This window comes from Osmia bicornis, chromosome 16 (assembly GCF_907164935.1).
Source record: "Osmia bicornis bicornis chromosome 16, iOsmBic2.1, whole genome shotgun sequence".
NCBI classification, from domain to species: Eukaryota; Metazoa; Arthropoda; class Insecta; order Hymenoptera; family Megachilidae; genus Osmia; species Osmia bicornis.
The window spans coordinates 3,018,680-3,038,644 of NC_060231.1; the positions used below are offsets into that span (position 1 = coordinate 3,018,680).

General features: G+C 36.8%; 4 protein-coding genes and 1 long non-coding RNA gene across 22 annotated transcripts in view; 3 read left to right on the forward strand and 2 right to left on the reverse strand.

Moving 5' to 3' along the window:
• Positions 1 to 1,444: 1,444 nt before the first annotated feature.
• Positions 1,445 to 4,624, reverse strand: LOC114877868 (ubiquitin-conjugating enzyme E2 J2). 2 transcript variants are annotated; one of them, XM_029190982.2, is made up of 5 exons: positions 4,541 to 4,624; positions 3,556 to 4,316; positions 3,233 to 3,467; positions 3,036 to 3,164; positions 1,445 to 2,955 (listed from the first exon to the last, which is right to left on the reverse strand). In XM_029190982.2, exons 2-5 carry the CDS (start codon positions 3,669 to 3,671, stop codon positions 2,743 to 2,745), a joined length of 693 nt encoding a protein of 230 aa, XP_029046815.1. In that variant the 5' UTR covers positions 3,672 to 4,316; positions 4,541 to 4,624; the 3' UTR covers positions 1,445 to 2,742. The 2 variants fall into 2 exon arrangements, with proteins under 2 accessions (XP_029046815.1, XP_029046814.1); XM_029190981.2 differs by having other exon boundaries at positions 3,547 to 4,316.
• An 81-nt stretch (positions 4,625 to 4,705) lies between these two features.
• Positions 4,706 to 5,824, forward strand: LOC114877869 (transmembrane protein 98-like). Its single transcript, XM_029190983.2, has 4 exons — positions 4,706 to 5,008; positions 5,078 to 5,187; positions 5,266 to 5,398; positions 5,458 to 5,824. Exons 1-4 carry the CDS (start codon positions 4,850 to 4,852, stop codon positions 5,731 to 5,733), a joined length of 678 nt encoding a protein of 225 aa, XP_029046816.1. The 5' UTR covers positions 4,706 to 4,849; the 3' UTR covers positions 5,734 to 5,824.
• A 797-nt stretch (positions 5,825 to 6,621) lies between these two features.
• Positions 6,622 to 10,265, reverse strand: LOC114877867 (ATP-binding cassette sub-family F member 2). Of its 2 annotated transcripts, none has more exons than XM_029190978.2 (9): positions 10,183 to 10,265; positions 9,416 to 9,603; positions 8,930 to 9,333; positions 8,692 to 8,855; positions 8,394 to 8,621; positions 7,921 to 8,308; positions 7,654 to 7,845; positions 6,843 to 7,046; positions 6,622 to 6,774 (listed from the first exon to the last, which is right to left on the reverse strand). In XM_029190978.2, exons 2-9 carry the CDS (start codon positions 9,594 to 9,596, stop codon positions 6,634 to 6,636), a joined length of 1,902 nt encoding a protein of 633 aa, XP_029046811.1. In that variant the 5' UTR covers positions 9,597 to 9,603; positions 10,183 to 10,265; the 3' UTR covers positions 6,622 to 6,633. The 2 variants fall into 2 exon arrangements, with proteins under 2 accessions (XP_029046811.1, XP_029046812.1); XM_029190979.2 differs by having other exon boundaries at positions 10,091 to 10,216.
• A 147-nt stretch (positions 10,266 to 10,412) lies between these two features.
• On the forward strand, positions 10,413 to 14,441 carry LOC123988563. 3 transcript variants are annotated; one of them, XR_006830176.1, is made up of 5 exons: positions 10,413 to 10,528; positions 10,612 to 10,797; positions 11,054 to 11,182; positions 11,277 to 13,509; positions 13,582 to 14,441. It is a non-coding gene; the product is annotated as an uncharacterized LOC123988563 (long non-coding RNA). The 3 variants fall into 3 exon arrangements; XR_006830174.1 differs by having other exon boundaries at positions 10,413 to 10,797; XR_006830175.1 differs by having other exon boundaries at positions 10,413 to 10,797; positions 11,277 to 13,477.
• Positions 14,442 to 14,475: 34 nt separating this feature from the next.
• LOC114877866 (rho GTPase-activating protein 100F) overlaps positions 14,476 to 19,965 on the forward strand; it is a 45,161-nt gene continuing 39,671 nt past the window's right edge. For all 14 annotated transcript variants that reach the window (XR_006830249.1, XR_006830253.1, XR_006830255.1 and 11 more), the window contains exons 1-5: positions 14,476 to 14,754; positions 15,074 to 15,361; positions 15,468 to 15,887; positions 16,347 to 16,473; positions 16,546 to 17,270. The gene's annotated coding sequence lies outside the window, so the exon portion shown is untranslated. The remainder of the gene's footprint in view (positions 14,755 to 15,073; positions 15,362 to 15,467; positions 15,888 to 16,346; positions 16,474 to 16,545; positions 17,271 to 19,965) is intronic.

Sequence of the window (19,965 nt, forward strand, 5' to 3'; positions counted from 1 at the left end):
TTGGTTCACAGGAAGCCACAGATGGCAGATGCAGCAGTTAACTCTGTATAAATATCAAAAGGAGTACAATTGGTATGGTTTGAAAATTAATAAAATAATAAATTTCTGTTTTACCCTGCTCTTTACCTAACATTGAACGCTCAGTTTCAATTGTTTGAAATTCAAACTATCATCTATTGAAACGCTCAATTGTTGGCTAACAAAACTATTGTTTGGGTAAGTATACATTGTTTGTTGTTCTAACTGAAAGTATCTTGTCTTTGCTCGTCTTGATTTTCAGTGTGCGCCTCCGAGTCCGGCAACAAGATAAACACAGCGCCGGTAAGAAAGTTAAAGGCACATTCACAGGATGTATCCTTCCTCCCGAGCGCACTCGGACAACGGGGCATTCAAAGAAAATTCTAACTGTTTATCGTCCCGGTAAACTGCCCACTGCGTTGCGAATGCTCTCGTTTCTGATCGATAAACTGTGAATTAGTTTTTTAACAGCGTCACTCTTCAAATAAAGCACTTATCTTGATCTTACGTGTATCAAATAAATGAAAAAGTACTTACTTCGTATACCAAACGCAAGATAAACTCCTACAAAATCTTGTTATCGACACTCCACAACTACAAATTAACATTTTAATTTTAAATGTTTATATGTAATAAATTTTATGTATTAAATGAACATTGGTATGTCCTAAATGAGACTTGTAAGAAATATTTGTTATCCGGTTACTTACAGTTTGGAGATTAAAAAAATAAGTTTCAGGTCTTTTCTTCACAGCGACGACATCTTTGGTCACGGATCTAAGACTACGGATCATAAACCGCAATGTTTTTTTTTTATCAATTATTAGGGAATTATATTCATATGATTATAATAAAATAACAATAGTTTATTCGTACATATACAAATAAAAGATATACTTACAAACATACATATGTCTTTTGTATAGAATGGTTAAACCCAGTGATGAATAAAGGTAGAATTACTTGCAAATATGTGTGTTAAATTTTAATTAGAACAAACTAATTTATGGTCAGAATGATAGTAGAAATATAATACTTAATAGAGAAAATGATTAACCTTTGGAGAAATAGCAGCATATTTGTAAAAATGTGGTAGAAAGTAACGGTCGCTTTCAAACGTATCGCCATTGTAGATGGCGCTACTGCGCATGTGCGCGCAGCAATTTTAACGGACAATTGTACGCGCGAATTATGATTTTGTTACGCAATTATGACTCTTAGAAATTAAAAGTATTTCATCATTGTTCACATTAAAATATTTAATATCTTTTTACACGTATGTAATCTTGCAAACATCACGTTTTAGTAACTTAACGTTATAACATTAATTGACTTACCCTGTATACCACTGTAAAAAAAATTTCAAGAATACTTTTATAAATATTTGAAAGATAAATGGGTGACCGCAAAAAAATGAAGACAAAAATAAGCGTTCTTCATTTGTATATAAAAGTTATTACATTGTTTAATTTATAAATAAAACTGATTCCGTTTTTCATTTTCTTTTTTATGATATAAATGTCAATTTACTGATTCTATTTCGATTCCGTTGTCATCAGCATTATTGGTATATATTATTACAATATAATATAACGTGTTAATGTAGATACAATCAAGCTGCAATTTCTTTTAAACTGTTCTAGTGGAAAAAAATGTCCTTCTTAGACTATCATTATTTAAAAATTATAGTTTGAAGCTCGAACAAAATATTCAGTATTTTTCAAACCAACTGAAACTATGTACACATTTTATATTCTGAAGAATAAGATTTTAAGTACATTTTCCTAAGATTGTTTTTTCAGCGGTCATAGATGAGTTGAACGATGAATACTGACAATGATTTTCATTTTTTTTTTCCATTTTCTTTTTCTGTTTTATAAGATAAATCCGTGTCCATTGATTTTACATGTATCTTACTAGCCTACTACACGTATTTACAAGATCGGCATACTTTATTTTGTGATACAAGCTATGCTCTATTAAGCTTAGTCCGATTCAATTAGAAACTCCGACTTTTAGTTTTATTGGCACATCGCAGAGGCAAACGTCGACTGTTTCATTTGTGCAATTACTTTTTGTTTCATTGATCGTCAGGACAAAATTCCAGTACGAAAGTTGTAACGAGATTATTTGGTGCCCGGTAATTCATTCATTATGGTGGGAAGCCCCTACGATTTTTTTTTTCTTCTTTTATTATACTACCTCTTTCACTCTCTCCCTCTCTCCCTTTTATAATTTACCAAATAATTACTAAATATAGTTCACTGACGAACTACGCTTTGGAAATTCGCGTAACAGAACTCGATTCAAAGCCAATGGTGTTAATCAAACCGATTCGAATTAATCAACAGCATTAAACTCTCGGAAACGGATAAAAACTTATGGATATTTTTTCGTTTCTAACGCTAAACCCTCGAGTTACCCTTGTCTCGCGATTATAATGTCTAAAATTTTCAAGTATAATACAACATGTATTTTACAAGTAACTTTGATATAAAAATCTATCGAACACCCATAGTATACTGGCATATTTGAAATCAAGAGATTTGGTAATACGACGTAAATTCAGTAAACAGACGACCAGGTATATTGAACTCTAGAAGTCTATCTCTCGATCAAGTTTCTCATTCCTTTCCTCAAGATCTGCACGCATTGTTATCACAACTTTCGTTTTACTTATTTTACCTAAATAATGGAGACAAATCCTATGTATTCACTTGTAACTTATTCCATAGCAATGCTCCTTAATACATATTTAACTGTATAAGCAAATGCTGCAAAGCCTATAATGACAATGAGATTAGTAAGTGCACTATGCAAAGGACTTTGTTCTCTTTGTAATTGGTCACGTATCAAGGACGAAACTTCGGATGCTGTCGACTGATGCCTCGCCTGTTTTTCTAATTCTTTTCGGTGTTCTAGTTCGGCTTTTATAACCTATAAAATATGAATGTTTCAATAGTTACTTTACAGTGGATATACTAATAAAATATACATATGTAAAAAGTTATTGGTACCTCAACAGTTTCTGGAAAGAGTTCACAGAACATCTTATCCTTTAAATTATACTCCAAACTTTGCGCAGCTAGTTGTTTCTTTTCATAATCTGTTGTGTTAATGCTTCCTAGGGTGGGACTTTTCTCTATCTATTATTAAAAGAAATCAAAGTTAGCCATTAATTTTGACCAAATTTCAATTGATCGTTAACAATTACCATGAAACTAAGTAGTCCTGTGAGAATAGTAGATACGCTCCATGCTGGGTTCCACGTGTCAGGATGAAAATCAGAAATGGATAAACATAGTCTTGTGTTAACTTTAAATCGGCCATTTGGAGTAGTCATGTAAATGCTAGGAGGCTGGAATGGAAATTCTCCAGGAAATATAAGTTTGCCGTGATAAAATCCTCCTTCGTAAGGGGTTTTCTCTGGACCTTTTACTACGTAATGCCTGCAAAATAAATAATGTTCAATACTATCAATTCTTAATTAGTGTCAAAACACTGTTAATAATAAACGAACATACTAACGATATATACCATTCTAGTATATTTGACGGTACTGGTTCTGCAAGAACGTACGGCACAGGGTCTTTCTTAAGGCGCAAATAATCTTGTTTAAGTCTTGCCGTCGCACTATTTGTTGTTCTATTCATATTGACTACAGAGTGTTTAACTAATTGGCAAGTATTTGTAATACTTTAGCACACTACTTCCTTAGTGAAATCTTTTGATCCTCAGTTTTTACTGTAATACTTGCAGGTTAAATGTGGTGCAGAAATACCATGAAAAAAATGACATTTACCACGTGGTATTTTAGGTTTTGATTCACTAACTTTTGCAATGTGTTTTATCTATTTCTTGTTAAAATTCTTACGGTTTACAATAACCTGAATAAGCTGACGAATCAATTGTTAGCGATTTAAAAAAACAGGTTACGTTCCTCTCGATACGTTAGTAATAAAAATGCAGAACTATGAAGACAATAAGTTGTCGCTAAAATGACAACTGTTCATGATGAATCGTATTTATTCATTCATAGAATATTCACGAATAACACCAAATTTGACAGCAACTCTTTCACGACAGAAAACATATGACTATGAAATGCACTGAATTATTTCGTTTCTCTACAGTGCTGCCAAGTTCATGCAATGGTATGCATTTAATTGACACCTGACTGATGAACAAATCATTTTTTTCCATGTTTTCAGCTTCCTGGTTATCTATTTTTTAAATAAAAATTCATAGATGTCCTTAAATTTCATCATTCTTCACATATTAATCAATATATGCAGGTCCTAGAAATGATTCAGTATCATATTAAATAGAACTTATGAAATAGTTTATTGCAATTTATTGCAATAAAGTAATACATTACATTCAATATTCTAAGCAATAAAATACAATTACATGATATTAATATTTACAAAATTAAATATTAATTCATATTTAACACCGTGTAAATATTTTATGTATATTAAATTTAGATTAAAATGAATATGTAATAAAGTATGATACATACATTCAGTAATTTTTCAATTACAATTTTTCTTTAATATAAATGGACAATACAAAACGTACCACCTGTTAGCATCAACTTCGAATTACATAACATCATGGTATAGCTAAAGGATGCAAACAGGAATTATAGGTTGATGAATGAAGCTTAAGATTCGTGACAGTCTCCGCCTCCCACCGACTATCACCGGGAAACTCGACACTGTTGTTGACACATTAGACAGAAGAAATACTTTGAATAGCATTCATGATTTGTTTACGAGGATACTACGATTGATTTAAATAAAATTATTCAATTGTCAAACTCATTCAAATGATGAGTTCACCGGTATCCATAAGCAATACTGGTACCACAGCTGGTGCTATTGGTATGGAAACAGTGGTAGCTGTAGCACTTGGTGCACTTGCTGCTGTTTTCCTTGGAGCATTTTTAGTATTGCTTGTAATTTGTAAAAGGCAGCGATGTTATTATGTAAGTTCAATATTCTTCTTCTGCGTATCAGTGTCACGTGTTAATAATATTTCTATGATCTTGATTTAGAATCAAAAAGATTCTCCAGACTTGAGCTCAGATTTATTAGAAGGAGAGAAATTTTCTGGTTTAGGCTTGGATGCGTGGGAAAGTGACGAGTGGCTGGCTGGTGCTGAAAGGTATAATACGTTTGATAATATCTTGTGAAAAAGTTTTAATCAACGATTGAAAGTTTCTTAATTTTACCAATTCTGCAGATGGGTCGACGATGCAACTGGCTTAGCTCCATTATGTATCGCTGTATTAAGATCTTGCCATGCATTGGCTTCGAGCCTGACTGCTATTGCAGGAACAGTGAACAGTAATACTGTTCCGTTGGAAATAGTTGATGTAAGCGAATATTTTTATATGTGACTTCTATGCAATGCTATCGGACTTACATATTTCAGGTTGCTAGACGTATTCCACCACGTGTAGATGATGTGGTTAGAAGCTTATATCCACCGTTAGATGCCAGACTTCTGGAAGCCAGAGTAGCAGCGTTAGTATTAGCTGTTACACATTTGGCGTTAGTTACTAAACATGGAGTATCAAAAAGTCATGCCAGAAAATTAGCATTCATCGATCAGGCTTTGAGCGACATGGATTCCCATTTATCTATTCTGAGGAATGCTGCGTTAGCACAGGAGATTGCTTGCTCTGTTCCAGCTTCGACACCTGTTTAAGTAGCTGAATCTCCTTTTCGTGGTTTTGGGTCTTTACACTAGGTTTCTTCAAAACTCTGTACGAGATTAAAGGTATACATAGTATTATGTATCTTTTCTTTTTTTATTACGTGAAGGTCCAAAACCCAACAGTGCAACTTCGTTTTCTACTGACAATATTTAGTGTTTTACATGTTATGCAATCATAATTGTTACAAAAATGCATACATTATTTTCGTGACGTATTAAAAAATATTGTAGGATATATTTGTATATATATTCAAATATTTTCACGATAAAGAACACCAGAGATATTTTGTGATATGGATATACGCGATCTTTTAGTCTTCCTTTAATACTAAATATCAGAGTATTTTTATATATACCTGAGATGAAAATTATATTTCGAGAACCATGTCATTTGTCAACTATATTAAGTATTTATAACTGTTTATACACATATATTTTTTATATCTACGAGAATCAAATTAATTTATAGATAAATAGGAATTTATAATAAAGTTGAATTTTAAGAGAAAGATTGAGTATCTTTTCGTGTTTTGCATAATATTTAAACGTGTTTTATTTTTTTAATACTCTGTAATAATCTATGTGTACGTGTGTATTTTTGTGTGTATATATGTGTGTGTATGCATCCAATTAATATTTCTTCCAGTACATTATTGACGTTGAATACCTAACATGGCAAATACACCATGAGTAAATCCTGTAAGTTGTCACAGAAAAACTTGCTGTATCATTTAAATAAATTAACTAAAAAACTCTCGATCACTGACAACGCTACACAGCAGCGCGAATTCAGTGCCTAGTTGCGAATAAATGTCCAAAAAAGGGGGGGAAGAGATAAGTTGCCATAATATAGAGGAAAATGAAACGGAGCACAGCGGATTACTGTTTACATTATTTGCTTTTATGTAAATCCTTTTGCCTTTTTTGGTTGTCGTTGAGAACTTTGTTTTTAAGATGTTCTTTGTAATCTAAAATATTTCCGCTCCATTTTGTGACGGCACCGTTTTCACATACCCAAATTTCCTCTGCAACCTAAGCATAAAGAAAGAATTAACATGCATGAACATAATTTTTTCATGTTTTTTTTTATCACTGCATACCTGATTAATTAATCTGAAATCGTGAGATACGAGTACCATTCCACCATCGAAATCATTAATTGCGTCAGCTAAAGCATCGATTGTTTCCATGTCTAAATGATTCGTAGGTTCGTCGAGAAGGAGCAAATGTGGTACTTGCCAGGCAAGCCATGCAAATACTACTCTGCAACGTTGACCATCGGACAACTGGCGTATTGGACATACCTGATATTAAAGAAACAACAATTAGCGTATTAGAAATCTCTGAAACTAGATTAACCCTTTCGCTGCCACGGTGGTCCCACGGGACACCGGTGACCACCACTAAGAAAAATGTGCTATTGGCAAGATTGTACCGTTATTTTAATACATTTCGCAGTTATTTGTCATTTAAAAATTTTTAATTTGAAATTTCTGACCCACTGGTGCAAGTTCAAAAATTCGCCTGACAGCAAAAGTGTGGTCCCATGGGATTTTATAGCACCATTGACCACCACTAAAAAAAATGTGCCATTGGCAAGATTGGACTGTTATTTTAATACATTTCGCAGTTATTTGCCATTTTAAAATTTTTAATTTCAAATTTCTGGCCCACTGGTGCAAGTTCAAAAATACGTCTGACAGTAAAAGTGTGGTCCCATGGGATTCCATAGCACCGTTGACCACCACTAAAAAAAATGTGCCATTGACAAGATTGGACTGTTATTTTAATACATTTCGCAGTTATTTGCCATTTAAAAATTTTTAATTTCAAATTTCTGGCCCACTGGTGCCAGTTCAAAAATTCGCCTGGCAGCGAAAGGGTGAACAATTATTATTTAAGTGACCATACTTGTTGACGACCCGTTAGCCCATAACGACCAATGATCTTTCTCATCTCTTCGCGTTCTTTAACATCTGGAAAAGCCTTCATCATGTAATCCAAAGGCGACATATCTAAATCTAGTAGTTCATGTAAATGCTGATGGTATCTCCCAATTCGTAAATGGCTGTTCTTACGTATCATGCCGCTCGTTGGAACCAACTGTAATCATGTATTCAGATGTAATTTAACATACTTTTATTATTTGCATTAATTGAAAGACCATGTTAAACTTACATCTCCATATAGCAGTTTCAAAAGAGTACTCTTCCCTGCACCATTTGGACCAACCAATGCAATTCTGGTGTCTAAATCTATACCGAATTCTAAGTTTTTATAAATCCAAGGCGAATCTTCGTTGTAACGAAAACTAACGTTTTGAACCATTATAACAGGAGGTGGAATAGTTCCACAAGAAGGAAAGTAGAAGTTCAGTACTTTGTCGTTGACAACCTTTTCTGTAAGCCCTTGCGCTACCATTTTTGCCAAAGTCTTTTCCTTAGATTGTGCTTGCCTGGCTAATTTCGCCGAACCGTGACCGAACCGTGCAATGTAAGTTTTCATGTGGGCGATTTGATCCTGTTCCCAATTATATTGTTTCGCTTGATTTTCCAGTAATTCCATCCTAGCATATAAACGTTCATGTTAATTCTGTTAATTTATGTTAAGTCTGTTAATTATGCAATTTAATTTGATTATTTCTAACTCACCTTGTCTTGATGAAAGCTTCATAATTACCGCTATAATATTTTAACTGTTTCTTATTCACATGAATGATATTTGTACAAATGCCATTAAGGAAATCCTGCGAATGAGAAATGATGACCAAAATTCTTTTGTATGTCTTCAACTCTTCCTCCAACCATACGCAAGCATCAAGGTCCAAATGATTGGTAGGCTCGTCAAGTAATAATAGGTGAGGTTTTACGTACAAAGCTCTGTAAAGAAGTACCATCGTTACTCCACAATTGTTATAATATTTTATTGATGATTCCTGGTCTTACGTACCTAGCAAGAGCGATCCTCATTCGCCAGCCTCCAGAAAAGTCTTTAGTAGCAGTTTTTTGCATTTTTGCAGTGAAGCCCAGACCGTGTAAAATATGAGCAGCACGAGCTTCAGCAGTGTCAGCAGTCATATCTTCTAACCTTTCGTAAACATCCATAAGTTGTTCCTATTTAAACAAACATTTTTATGTACAACAATTACTGCGGTAGAATATACAAAACTGTATAAACAAATACACACTTGAGCATCTTCCTCCTCGCACTCCACCAGTTCCTCAGCAAGTTTCTCTAACCGAATACGCTCCTCGTCGACCTCCATCACGCACTCTAAAGCTGTTTTATTGCTAGCAGGCATTTCCCTGGTCAAATGAAATATGTCAATTTGATCAGGGATAGGAACTTCTCGATTTCCAAGTACGGACAACAAAGTAGACTTTCCAGAACCATTGAGCCCGAGTAAACCGTAACGTCTACCACAATTTAATTCTAACATAGTGTCCTGCAGCAATTCACAGCCGTGGAAAGTGATAGAAAAATTAGATATCTTTATGTCCCTACTACGCGGATGGGAAGCCAATGATCCAGTACACGAACGTGCTTCTGCATTGAGTCTGGCATCTGCTTCCAATTTTAAACATAAAGCCTCTGCAACGAAGAAAGACCATTGTGTCAGATTAATTTTTCAATATTGTATTTTTACAGCTTTGAAAGCGATATATAGTTTCACCTTCTGCACTGATCGGAGTTCCATTGGTTCCATTTTGAATGACTCCGACACCGGGACTGCCCTCTTTACCATTTTCTGCGCCTTTTGTCTGAGGTGTTTGAGCCGGTTTCTTTCCAGACTGTCTGGCCTTCGCCGCCTCCTTTTTCTTTTGCTGTTGTTTCTTTTTCGCGTCGGACGGCATTATTTGTCTGAAATTTCATTGCACACATATAGCGTAGTTTTCCTTCACCTTCAAATATAGCAGCCGGGAATCTGCGTTACGTAAGCTGTAGGTTAGGCGTTCGATGGCACGTGTGTTCTAAAGGAAATCTAAATCCAACGGAACGTCAAATTCGAAAATTCAATAAATCTCTGTCGCCGTAAATGGCTTTTTACACGAGCCAACCACTAGGTTGAGATAGATGGACAGAAAGAGGGAGACAAAGTAGGGCGATGGAAAAAGGAAGACGAAGACAGAGAGAGAAAGAACAAGGTAGACAGATTTTCGTTACGGTTATTAAAAATTTTCCATTGATAAGCAATAGTCTGATAATGACAGGAATACGAGCTGTGCTCGCAGAATAAAAATAAAAAACTGAAAGATAAAGGAGAAAGGTAGATAATCGAAATAATGAAAACGGAACACCTCCAGCTGAGACAAAAGAAATTACGATCACTTTTCAACTACTGACTCACGTTAAAATTAAGCGATATTGTATGTCATTCAATCCTTCGTTTTCTCTGTACTTTCTTCGAGGATCGATCTTAAAATAACTTCCAGAAATTACCTAATTGTGCGCCAAAAATCGAACGATCCGTGCAACACGCAGACACACGTGCATGGATAAAGGTGAAGCCGTCAAATCATTATTCATGGGATCGTTCGAAAGATGGCGCCACCTGAAGGATCAGAAGTTTGCAAGGAATCATGGCGCGATTTTTGAAACCGTTTAAAACTGTCACGGTCACGTGTGACATCTTGGAGATGAAGCTGAAGAAAAGGAATCTTCTGGAATCTTCGAAATTATGGTAGAACGGTAAAATTTTGTTGAAAGATCGTGTGAAATGTAGACATCAAAATTTAAATTGTTATAAAGAATAAAAAACAGTGCCTCGACATTGGCTTCTTCAAAGGTGAAGAACTTCCAAACATAAATCACAATTATTTGTAGTTTAATATTTATATTACTTATTACTATTATTTAATGGAATGATAGGTTTCAAAGGAATATTTAACACGAGTTGTTAGAAATTGATAGGTACTTTAAGGCTTTATTAGGTTAGGAATGTTCGATGGTGTTCTCCCCCCCGTATTGCGTCGTATTTTGTGAAACGGCTAATTTCGTCTCTATGAAACTATTATCATAATTGAAGCGTGGAAACATCTAAAATCATTCATTTATGTAAGTAATTAAATTATTTATTAATACATTTGTAAACTATATATTATACATGTACAATTCATTGTTAACGGTCACTATCGAATACAATCGAAGATTCTCGATAATCGAAGATTCAAATTTTAACTAACGAAACTTTTCCGTTAATGATAATTCGTTTTTGATAATGCTCTTGTAATAAAAAAAGGAAAAAAATGATAAATTGCAATTTCATTCAGTAAAAAAAAAATCAGATCTAGTTACTTTATATTTATTGCAGGTATTCATCTCTAATCCACGTGATAACCTTAACTGACAATAAGAAGAACATGGAGTACCTGTACCAGTAATTAATATTTATTTTAATAAAGCAATCGTATTGATCAATAGAAGTAATACTTAACCAAAGGTAACCATCCATTGAATCTTATCAATCTACTTATATACACAAATTTAATTTAAGGCAATTATTCAAACCGGTCTATGTTTCACTTAACTTCCAGTCCATTCGAAGAAAAATTATGGAGTCAAGACTGTGCAAGAAGTTTCATACAAAGCAACTGCATTCCTCTCTCCACGGTTATACGTTGTTCAAGCGACGAGAGCCGGTTAAAGAAGTGTGTTCTGATGAATGAACGAATGGATAAACGGCAGTAGCGGGTAGGGGCTGTAAAAGAAGAGACGGACTTGCGCCCCTGCTGGTCCGAAGTCTACTGGAGGGGGGCGAGGACGACCTAGGACGTGGAGGGTGAGGGGTTGCCGGCTTAATTGCACCGCATCACAGAACGTAGTATTTCGTAGTACGTGATGGTGGGGGTGTAATGCGTCCTCGGTCGTCCTCGTCCTCGTCGACGGCGTCGTCGACGGCGACGACGCCGTCGTTATTCGTATGTAAGCTGCACGCTCTCCTGGATCGACGTATGCGTACCAGTGATGTATCAACTTAGGCCCCCTTTACGAAAGGGTTACCAACGATCATTCAACTCTTAATCCCTCGACCTTCCCAGCGGTCTGAACGTTTTCACTTGAATTGTAAATTGTTGCAAAGTTACCGGCGAACGTTCTGTCCTTAATGCCGCGAATTTCCCAACAATTTAATTGTGTACAAAGTTGAAAGTTACGTAAAAGGTTGCAGAGACTCGATGAATTTTAGGGACTTTAAAGTTTCGACGAGCTTTGTACGCGCAATTTGAAATTTCATAAGCCTTAGAGTGCAGTCACAGCTATGATCTTTGCAAATTTTTTAATAATTCAGAAGTTTAACGCTTATAAAGATAGAGGCTTTGGACATGTTTTAATAACTTCCAATTTTGAACATTGTAACGTTGTCTCCTGATTGTCACTGGTAGGGGTTCGAATCGCCAGAGCGACGATAATACGAACCAATCGGCAGGACGTACGACACGAGCGTAATAATCGATCGGTTCAGACGTTTGACACACTTTTCCAGGCCGACAACGATTAATTTTCGACGATGCAAATCTGTCCCGGGTAGAGAGAGCGAGCGCGACGTAAGGGGGGGAGTAGGCTTTCGTGGAAATACCTTTGGAGGGTGAAACCTCTGTATCGTAATAAATAATCGATATTATTCTTGGACTATCGAGGAATAGCCGGGATTAAAGAGGAACCTTTGAATCCGTTGAAATTTATCCGATAAAACCTCTCTCTGTTGAGATCTGCGTATCTTCAAGCAAAGGATTCCCTTCCTTCAAGTAACTCTTTTCCATTTACATTAAAAGTTAATCTTAGAAACGGTTCACTGTATTCAAAGTACAGAGGATCATCTGTTAAAATGATTAAATCGGTATTATGTTAGATAAATAATAATAATAATAATAGAAATAATTATCTATATGAAATAATTATTTATATGAATCAGTAAACAGATGATACACTGGTACTATTAATGCGTTTAAAGCGAAGGTGCTGATACGGCCCTGCCCGCTCGTGTGCGTGACGTTGAGGCGTACACGCGAGCACACGCTCACGCTGCTCGCGTGTCAACTACCGTAACCGTCGAGTACATCGGGGATTTCACAGTGGACGGGGTCGCGGCTGAAAGGAAGGGGCTGGAAAAAAGGTGTGAATGCCGGATGGCATTCATTCAAATGCCGTCCAATCACAGCATCGTACTCCAGGTCGAGTGGCAGGGCCGGCGTACCATCGGGAATTATTAAGTCCTTGCGATTCTCTGTTGCGTTAACCAGACAGATTAACCCAAATCCGTGCATTAACCGAGTTCACTCTCCCTGTTAATCATTAATTATTGAAATATTGAAATTGTAAAGCTTAACGCTAGATTGCCGGACTAGGTATAGCACATATGGATTTTTGGAACTAAGGAGCGGGGGGGAAGGAATTAGTATTTATATACATTTCATAATTCTATTGAAAACCAACATATGTTCAAAAAAAAAAAATTATTTAAGTTTTTCTATATATGTAGCAATCTAGTGTTAATGAAATTTATAAATTATTGTATGTATATGAGGTTTTTTTTTTAAATTTCATGGGTCACTCTGGTTCTTGATTTGAGGTTGCATTCACAGTCTAATTTAGCATGATCATGCAAAAATCAGATGTACTGGTAATGAGTGATCTGTTCCCCTAGGTCGCGGTATTCGCAGGTTGTACTACTTGAGGTATCCACTGCATCTCTAAATCAGTATCCAGTCATCATGAAAAAATGATTAAATCATTTCATGTAGGTTCATAAAGTTAAATATATCATAGAAGGTATGATATATTAAATTTAAATATACAGAAGGTATAATGAAACACAAGACTGATTTAGTTTTATATTTTTAGATGCTGGTTGTCAGTGATTCTTGCTTGTCGAATCGGTTCACTTTCACTGTTGGATAATGAAGAAATCTATTCGGAGGCAACCGAGCTTGTTTACAAGCCGAGGAACAGTATGATGCTAGAGAATCGTCCAAGTTCGAATGGCAGCTAGAGACCATCCTAAAATTTATGAGCAAATCTGCCCGCTAGTCGTCGGAATCGACGAGCGACGTCTTTCTGCCGAGTGTTTTTGACACGAGGCGGTCTCTCCAATCGATCCAGGCCAGAATAGCCGAACCGGAAGTAGGACGTTTAGGCTCGATGGGAATGACAACGGGGAGAGTGACTTAACTTTTGGATTTCCTCGGGTCCCTCCCGCAATCACTCGGATGAATTTACTTGATAAGATGCCAACCGTTACGAGAATTACTCTCTTCTGGCGTGCTTAAGAATTAATTGAAAAAAAGAAACGAATCGTCGACGTTGATCGAACGAGAACTCGCGAGAAATTGGATTCTTCCCTGAATCTTTATTTTGATCAGACTTCCATACACTTCTGCAAAGAATCATTTTAACCCTTTAACTGTGGATACTTTTAGCACAGCCGATTACATTCTATAAATTATATTACTGAAGTGATATTCTATTTTAAAAGATTTTTTTTATTGTATTTATTTTATTTTTATTTTAGTGCTATAGAAGCCACAGGCCCTATTTGATATTCTATTTTAAAAGATTTTTTTTATTGTATTTATTTTATTTTTATTTTAGTGCTATAGAAGCCACAGGCCCTATTTGATATTAGCAAAAATTAACATGTGGTTTACAAACCACACCCCCAGTTAAAGGGTTAAGTTCATAAAAATTACATATTATAATCTCTGCAAGTTTTTCATATTTTTTTCTATTTCAGAAAGTTTTGAGGGAAGATGCGTGGCAAGGCAGGCTCTACTCGTGGCAGACGGTACTTCCCTGGAGTTCCTCTTTAACATACAATCCAGGGTGCAATGCAGTCTCCGGGTGCAACGGTTGTACGACAATTGCCAGCTGATTGCGATCTTTCACCCGAGGGAGAGAGAGAGAAAAAAAAAATTAGCGACGCAGCCCGCAATCAGCGTGTCTCAGAAGCGGCCGTCGCGGCCAGGTCTGCTGTATCGACCTAATACTCGGTGCTTCACCGGCACCTCGTAAAATACGGTGATTACTGCACGTGCTTTCGGGGAGAAAACCATAATAGCCGACCCTGACCGTTGAGAAATTGTCCCAACGGAACGAACCAGTCAGGAAGAGTCCTCCTACACAATTTATCGATGCAGTAATTCCGTCTCAAACGCTGCTACTGATTGAATCTTGAAAACTCGAGGAAATTGGATAACGATACTTCGACGGGAATAACTTTGCATTTAGGTATCCACTTGAAAATTTTTCTAGAGAAGCAAATATTATTACAACGATAGAATTAATTGTACGTAAAATATCACAATATTTTGTAATTGAAAATTTTTTTTTTTTCCAGACGTTCGATAAAATTTCCCTTGAACAGCTTCGAAATTTATTCGGGCTCGGAGGCTCGAGCCTCGTGACGAGCAATTAAACGCAAAAACGAGAGAGGATTCCCTCCAGTCGAGGGGGGGATGATGGGATCGCCGAACAAGATCGATGAAAGTTACTTGTCTTTCAGCTAGAGTGTATCAGTTTCAACGCTGGAAAATCTGTACGCGAAACAGGATCCACCGGCTCGAACCTGGGTCACTGGAATTCGAACTCCAACAATCCCGAACATGCAAATTACCGTTCGAGCGAGGTACTTTAAACGAAGGGAAGCATTTTTGTTTCTTTGGGACAAAAGTACCTAGCCAATATTCTTTCTATTTCAAAAGCGGTATATTAAAATAGTTGATTTCTTTCAGGTTGCAAGATTGGAAGCTGAAAAACTTTGAAGAAATTTTACTGGTGTCTGGTATCTTCAGGAATGCAAGGAGAAAGGATTTAAAAAAAAGGAAGCCCCATGGGCAATAAGCATTGTTTCCTATGGAAGGCTATTTACCGCGAGGCAAGAAATTTAATACAACTCGTTGGAGCTGTTGAAACCGAGGTAGCTCGGTGCATACGCTCCTCTGTCACTGTCGTCGACGCGACGAGGAGAGGAAAGCGGAGGAGAAAAATTTCGACGTCTGCGTGCGAGGGTTCGACAGCCTGAGAACGAGCAGAAGGAGCCAGGACTCGTCGCACACTGGCACAGAATCAATTTTCCATGGCGAATCTATATTTTAGTTTTCACCAAGAGTTACCGGCACCTTTTTTCTTCCACGGAATGAAACTATGCGGAGGTATATATTTCTTCGGGCAACGGAGTCTCATGGTTACTAATAAATGATTTTGCAATTTATATTTACAGTGGGTGATCAAATGATTAATTAAATCAAATGTATTCTTGCAATTAATATTATTAGAGCCACTCGCATAAATGATTAATTCCTAAATACAAAACGAGTTAAACAGAGTTTTTGTTATTTTTTTTATGATGCTTCTAAAGTTGAAAAAAGTGCCTGGAAAATCTCCTGAAAATTTGTGGGAACATAAATTGGTTGAACGTTTGATAGAAGCATGGGCCAGAAATAAAATGTGCTATGAAATTATTTTCATTGATATTTTTTGGTATGTTATAAAAATAGTTCAATGTAAAAACCTTAAAATTGTGGCTCTAATAATTTGATTAATACTTCTGAAAGATGCAACATGTTCCTCGCTAAAGAATCTCCCATAAAATATGACAATATTAATTCCAGGAGAGGCGATAAAAAATCCATTCATGAATTGAAATAACCTGTTGCATTAATTAAAAAAGGAGATCCAAAAAAATATTCAACCAGTTGAAACAGGGTTAGAATCAATAAACTCATTGAGCTTTCAAAGGTAACAATAGTCTATATATAAATCTTCCCCTGAAAAGTATCATCACTTCCAACGAAACCTACTGATCGACAGGTGTGTCAGCAACGGTACCCGGTTCGAAGAAATCATCGAAAGCCATAGCGAGAGAAAAAGAAGTGGAAAAATCGACTTTGGTCCGGTAGAAAAATTGATTCAGCGTCGTCTGGAGGAGCCCGAGGGCCGTGGCGAGTACGCGAAAAGAAGAGCCCGCGGGGGCGCGTGTGCGCACTACCCTCGACCAACATGTCCGCCCGGCTGCTCCGGGTAGTCGTGGTTATGCGGCGCGGTGCGTTGCACACCGTGGTCACGCGAATGCTCGGTTACCGTGTTACGTTGTACCCCGGGACGCGTGTCACGTCGTGGCTGGCTCGGTCCAGTCGTTGAGGGATCGTTTACCGAGGCTCCCCTTGTACCGATACCAGGGCTCATCTGGTGTCTCGCGTTCGGCCAAGTGCACGAGGCGGCACAGCCTCTGGAGAGACTGGAACTACGACGGATAGGGACGTACAGAGTGGCCGTGGGAGTGCGGTACCGCGGGAGAGACAGAGACAGGACGGAGGAGTAGTGAGCGTGCGGGACAGAGAGGGAGAAGCTTGAGGCAGGCGCGCGTATTGATTCCCGCGTGGCGTTATACGGTGAGGTGAGAAAGCTGCAACCGGAAGACTCCGTGGCCGCTTCCTTCTTGGCCGCTGAAAAATCCTACGAGACAACCTCGGCCAACGCGAGGAACGGATTACACCGGGACTACTGGGCCGCCTCCGTCCGTTCGCCGGTGAAAGGTACGTCTAAAGGGGCAGCATACCCTTGGATACGTTCGTACGGCTAAGCTTTCGCGCGGCGCGTGTAGCCGCCGCGTATTCCTCGTGAGAAGAGAGGAACGAAGGCGGTATGTGGCAGCATGCCGAGGGAGGGTCGGTTGAAGGCACTCTCGAAAAAGGGTATATCGATCGGCCGGTCCGGGACCATCGGCTCTGGCACGCCACCACGAAATCGTGCTTCGTCTTCTTTTTCTTTTTTATTCTACTTTCTCCCTTTTCACCCTCTTCACAATGTTTCTTTCACTCGATTCATATACCCAGTTTCTTTATTTTCTTTCCTCTCTGTTATATACTTTTTCAAATGCATTTAAAAACCGTTCTTTTATTTTCTCCTCTTTCTGCCTTTTGTTTTATTCCATGTTTTAGACCCGTGCACGCTGTCTTCCTGTCACGAGTCTACCTCCACTGACAGGTGTCGCCCGGCAAACGTTAGAGAAACGTACTACGGTATCAGGAGAAGAGAGGTTTACGATCGCCGTGTTTAATCCAGACGTTCGCCCTTAAACCTATCCCTTATCGATCGAAGCCCGGTTACGCTGTCGTGCAATCCGAAATTGCGCCCTGCTTCTCCTAAGTTTATTGCCACCTTACAGATCTCTTTTTGATATTTATTTTTTAACTGCCAACAGTTTCTTTTATCCTCCCCGCATGATTTACATGGAACCGTAAAGTTCATTGTCTCGGTTTCTCTTCAATTTTTCAGTTGTATCTTTCTTCGGATCGATTATTTCTTTCTTTTTCTTCGATAAAATTACTCGTAACTCGCTTTACACGAGAGAAATCCATAATTAGAATAACGACACCCCTAGGGCGAAAAGCAGAGAGGCGTATAAATAGCTTTACTTTCCACCTTCTGTAACTTTCTTTGAAGATAATGATATCGTTAAAGCAACCGGTGTGTCCCCCCCGCTTTATTTCTCTAGAAAAAAAAAAATGAATAAAGTAGCCGCGTAAGTTCTTGACTTCGTTAGATCAGAATCAAGATGTACGTAGATTGTCGTCATTCAGCTTGAAGGCAGTCGTTTCTTTCCGCTTTCCTTTATGAAGGTTGTTTTATATTTCTTCATCGTCTCTTCTTGTGTCTTCGTGATCGATAGAACGTGAAACGGAAAGCGGAATTGGACAATGATGTTTCAGGAACCAGTTGAATGCCGACGTGGCAAATCTCGTTGATTCTTTTCACCCTATTGTATCAAGTATCTATGACTCTGGTGAACTGTTTCAAGCCAAGATTCTTATCTCCTTTTGAGATTTCAGCTTTTGTCTGTAGAATTATTTTTTACTGATTTATGAAAATTTTGAGGGTTACATTCTATTAAATTATTGATAGTGATTGAGATTCTTCATTGGTAAATTAATTGCCCAATATTGGGTAACAGTGCATTATTAATTTTCATTTATATGATTCAAGTAGCAACAATTATTTTTAATCGACTTCGAAGAAGGAGGTTACTCAATTCGATCAGTATATTTTTTTTTTAACCTAAATTGCATTATCAATTTTCAATTATATGATTCAAGTAAGTAGCAACAATTATTTTTAATCGACTTCGAAGAAGAAGGAGGTTACTCAATTCGATCAGTATATTTTTTTTGGAACCTAAATTGCATTATTAATTTTCAATTATATGATTCAAGTAAGTAGCAACAATTATTTTTAACCGACTTTGAAGAAGGAGGTTACTCAATTCGATCAGTATATTTTTTTTTGAACCTAAATTGCATTATTAATTTTCAATTATATGATTCAAGTAAGTAGCAACAATTATTTTTAATCGACTTCGAAGAAGAAGGAGGTTACTCAATTCGATCAGTATATTTTTTTTTGAACCTAAATTGCATTATTAATTTTCAATTATATGATTCAAGTAAGTAGCAACAATTATTTTTAACCGACTTTGAAGAAGGAGGTTACTCAATTCGATCAGTATATTTTTTTTTGAACCTAAATTGCATTATTAATTTTCAATTATATGATTCAAGTAAGTAGCAACAATTATTTTTAACCGACTTTGAAGAAGGAGGTTACTCAATTCGATCAGTATATTTTTTTTGAACCTAAATTGCATTATTAATTTTCAATTATATGATTCAAGTAAGTAGCAACAATTATTTTTAATCGACTTCGAAGAAGAAGGAGGTTACTCAATTCGATCAGTATATTTTTTTTTAACCTAAATTGCATTATCAATTTTCAATTATATGATTCAAGTAAGTAGCAACAATTATTTTTAACCGACTTTGAAGAAGGAGGTTACTCAATTCGATCAGTATATTTTTTTTTGAACCTAAATTGCATTATTAATTTTCAATTATATGATTCAGTTAAATAGCAACTATTATTATTAATCGACTACGAAGAAGGAGGAGGTTACTCAATTCGATCAGTATATTTTTTTTTGAACCTAAATTATCAGAAAGTTTCATTATACTAATCTTCTCTTCGTTTTGACCAAGACAAATGAGATTCTTGCAAGGGGATAATCTTCGGACTAAGAAACTAGCTGATTAATTCTTTGATGATCTGAAAAAGAAAGTGATAGATGTCACATGGACCGAAACGACGATCGAACCGCCCTTTACGACAAAGATTTTGCGCAGTAGTCTATTCCCCCCTTTTATTTGAACGACGCCATACACGTCCTCGCGCAGTTTG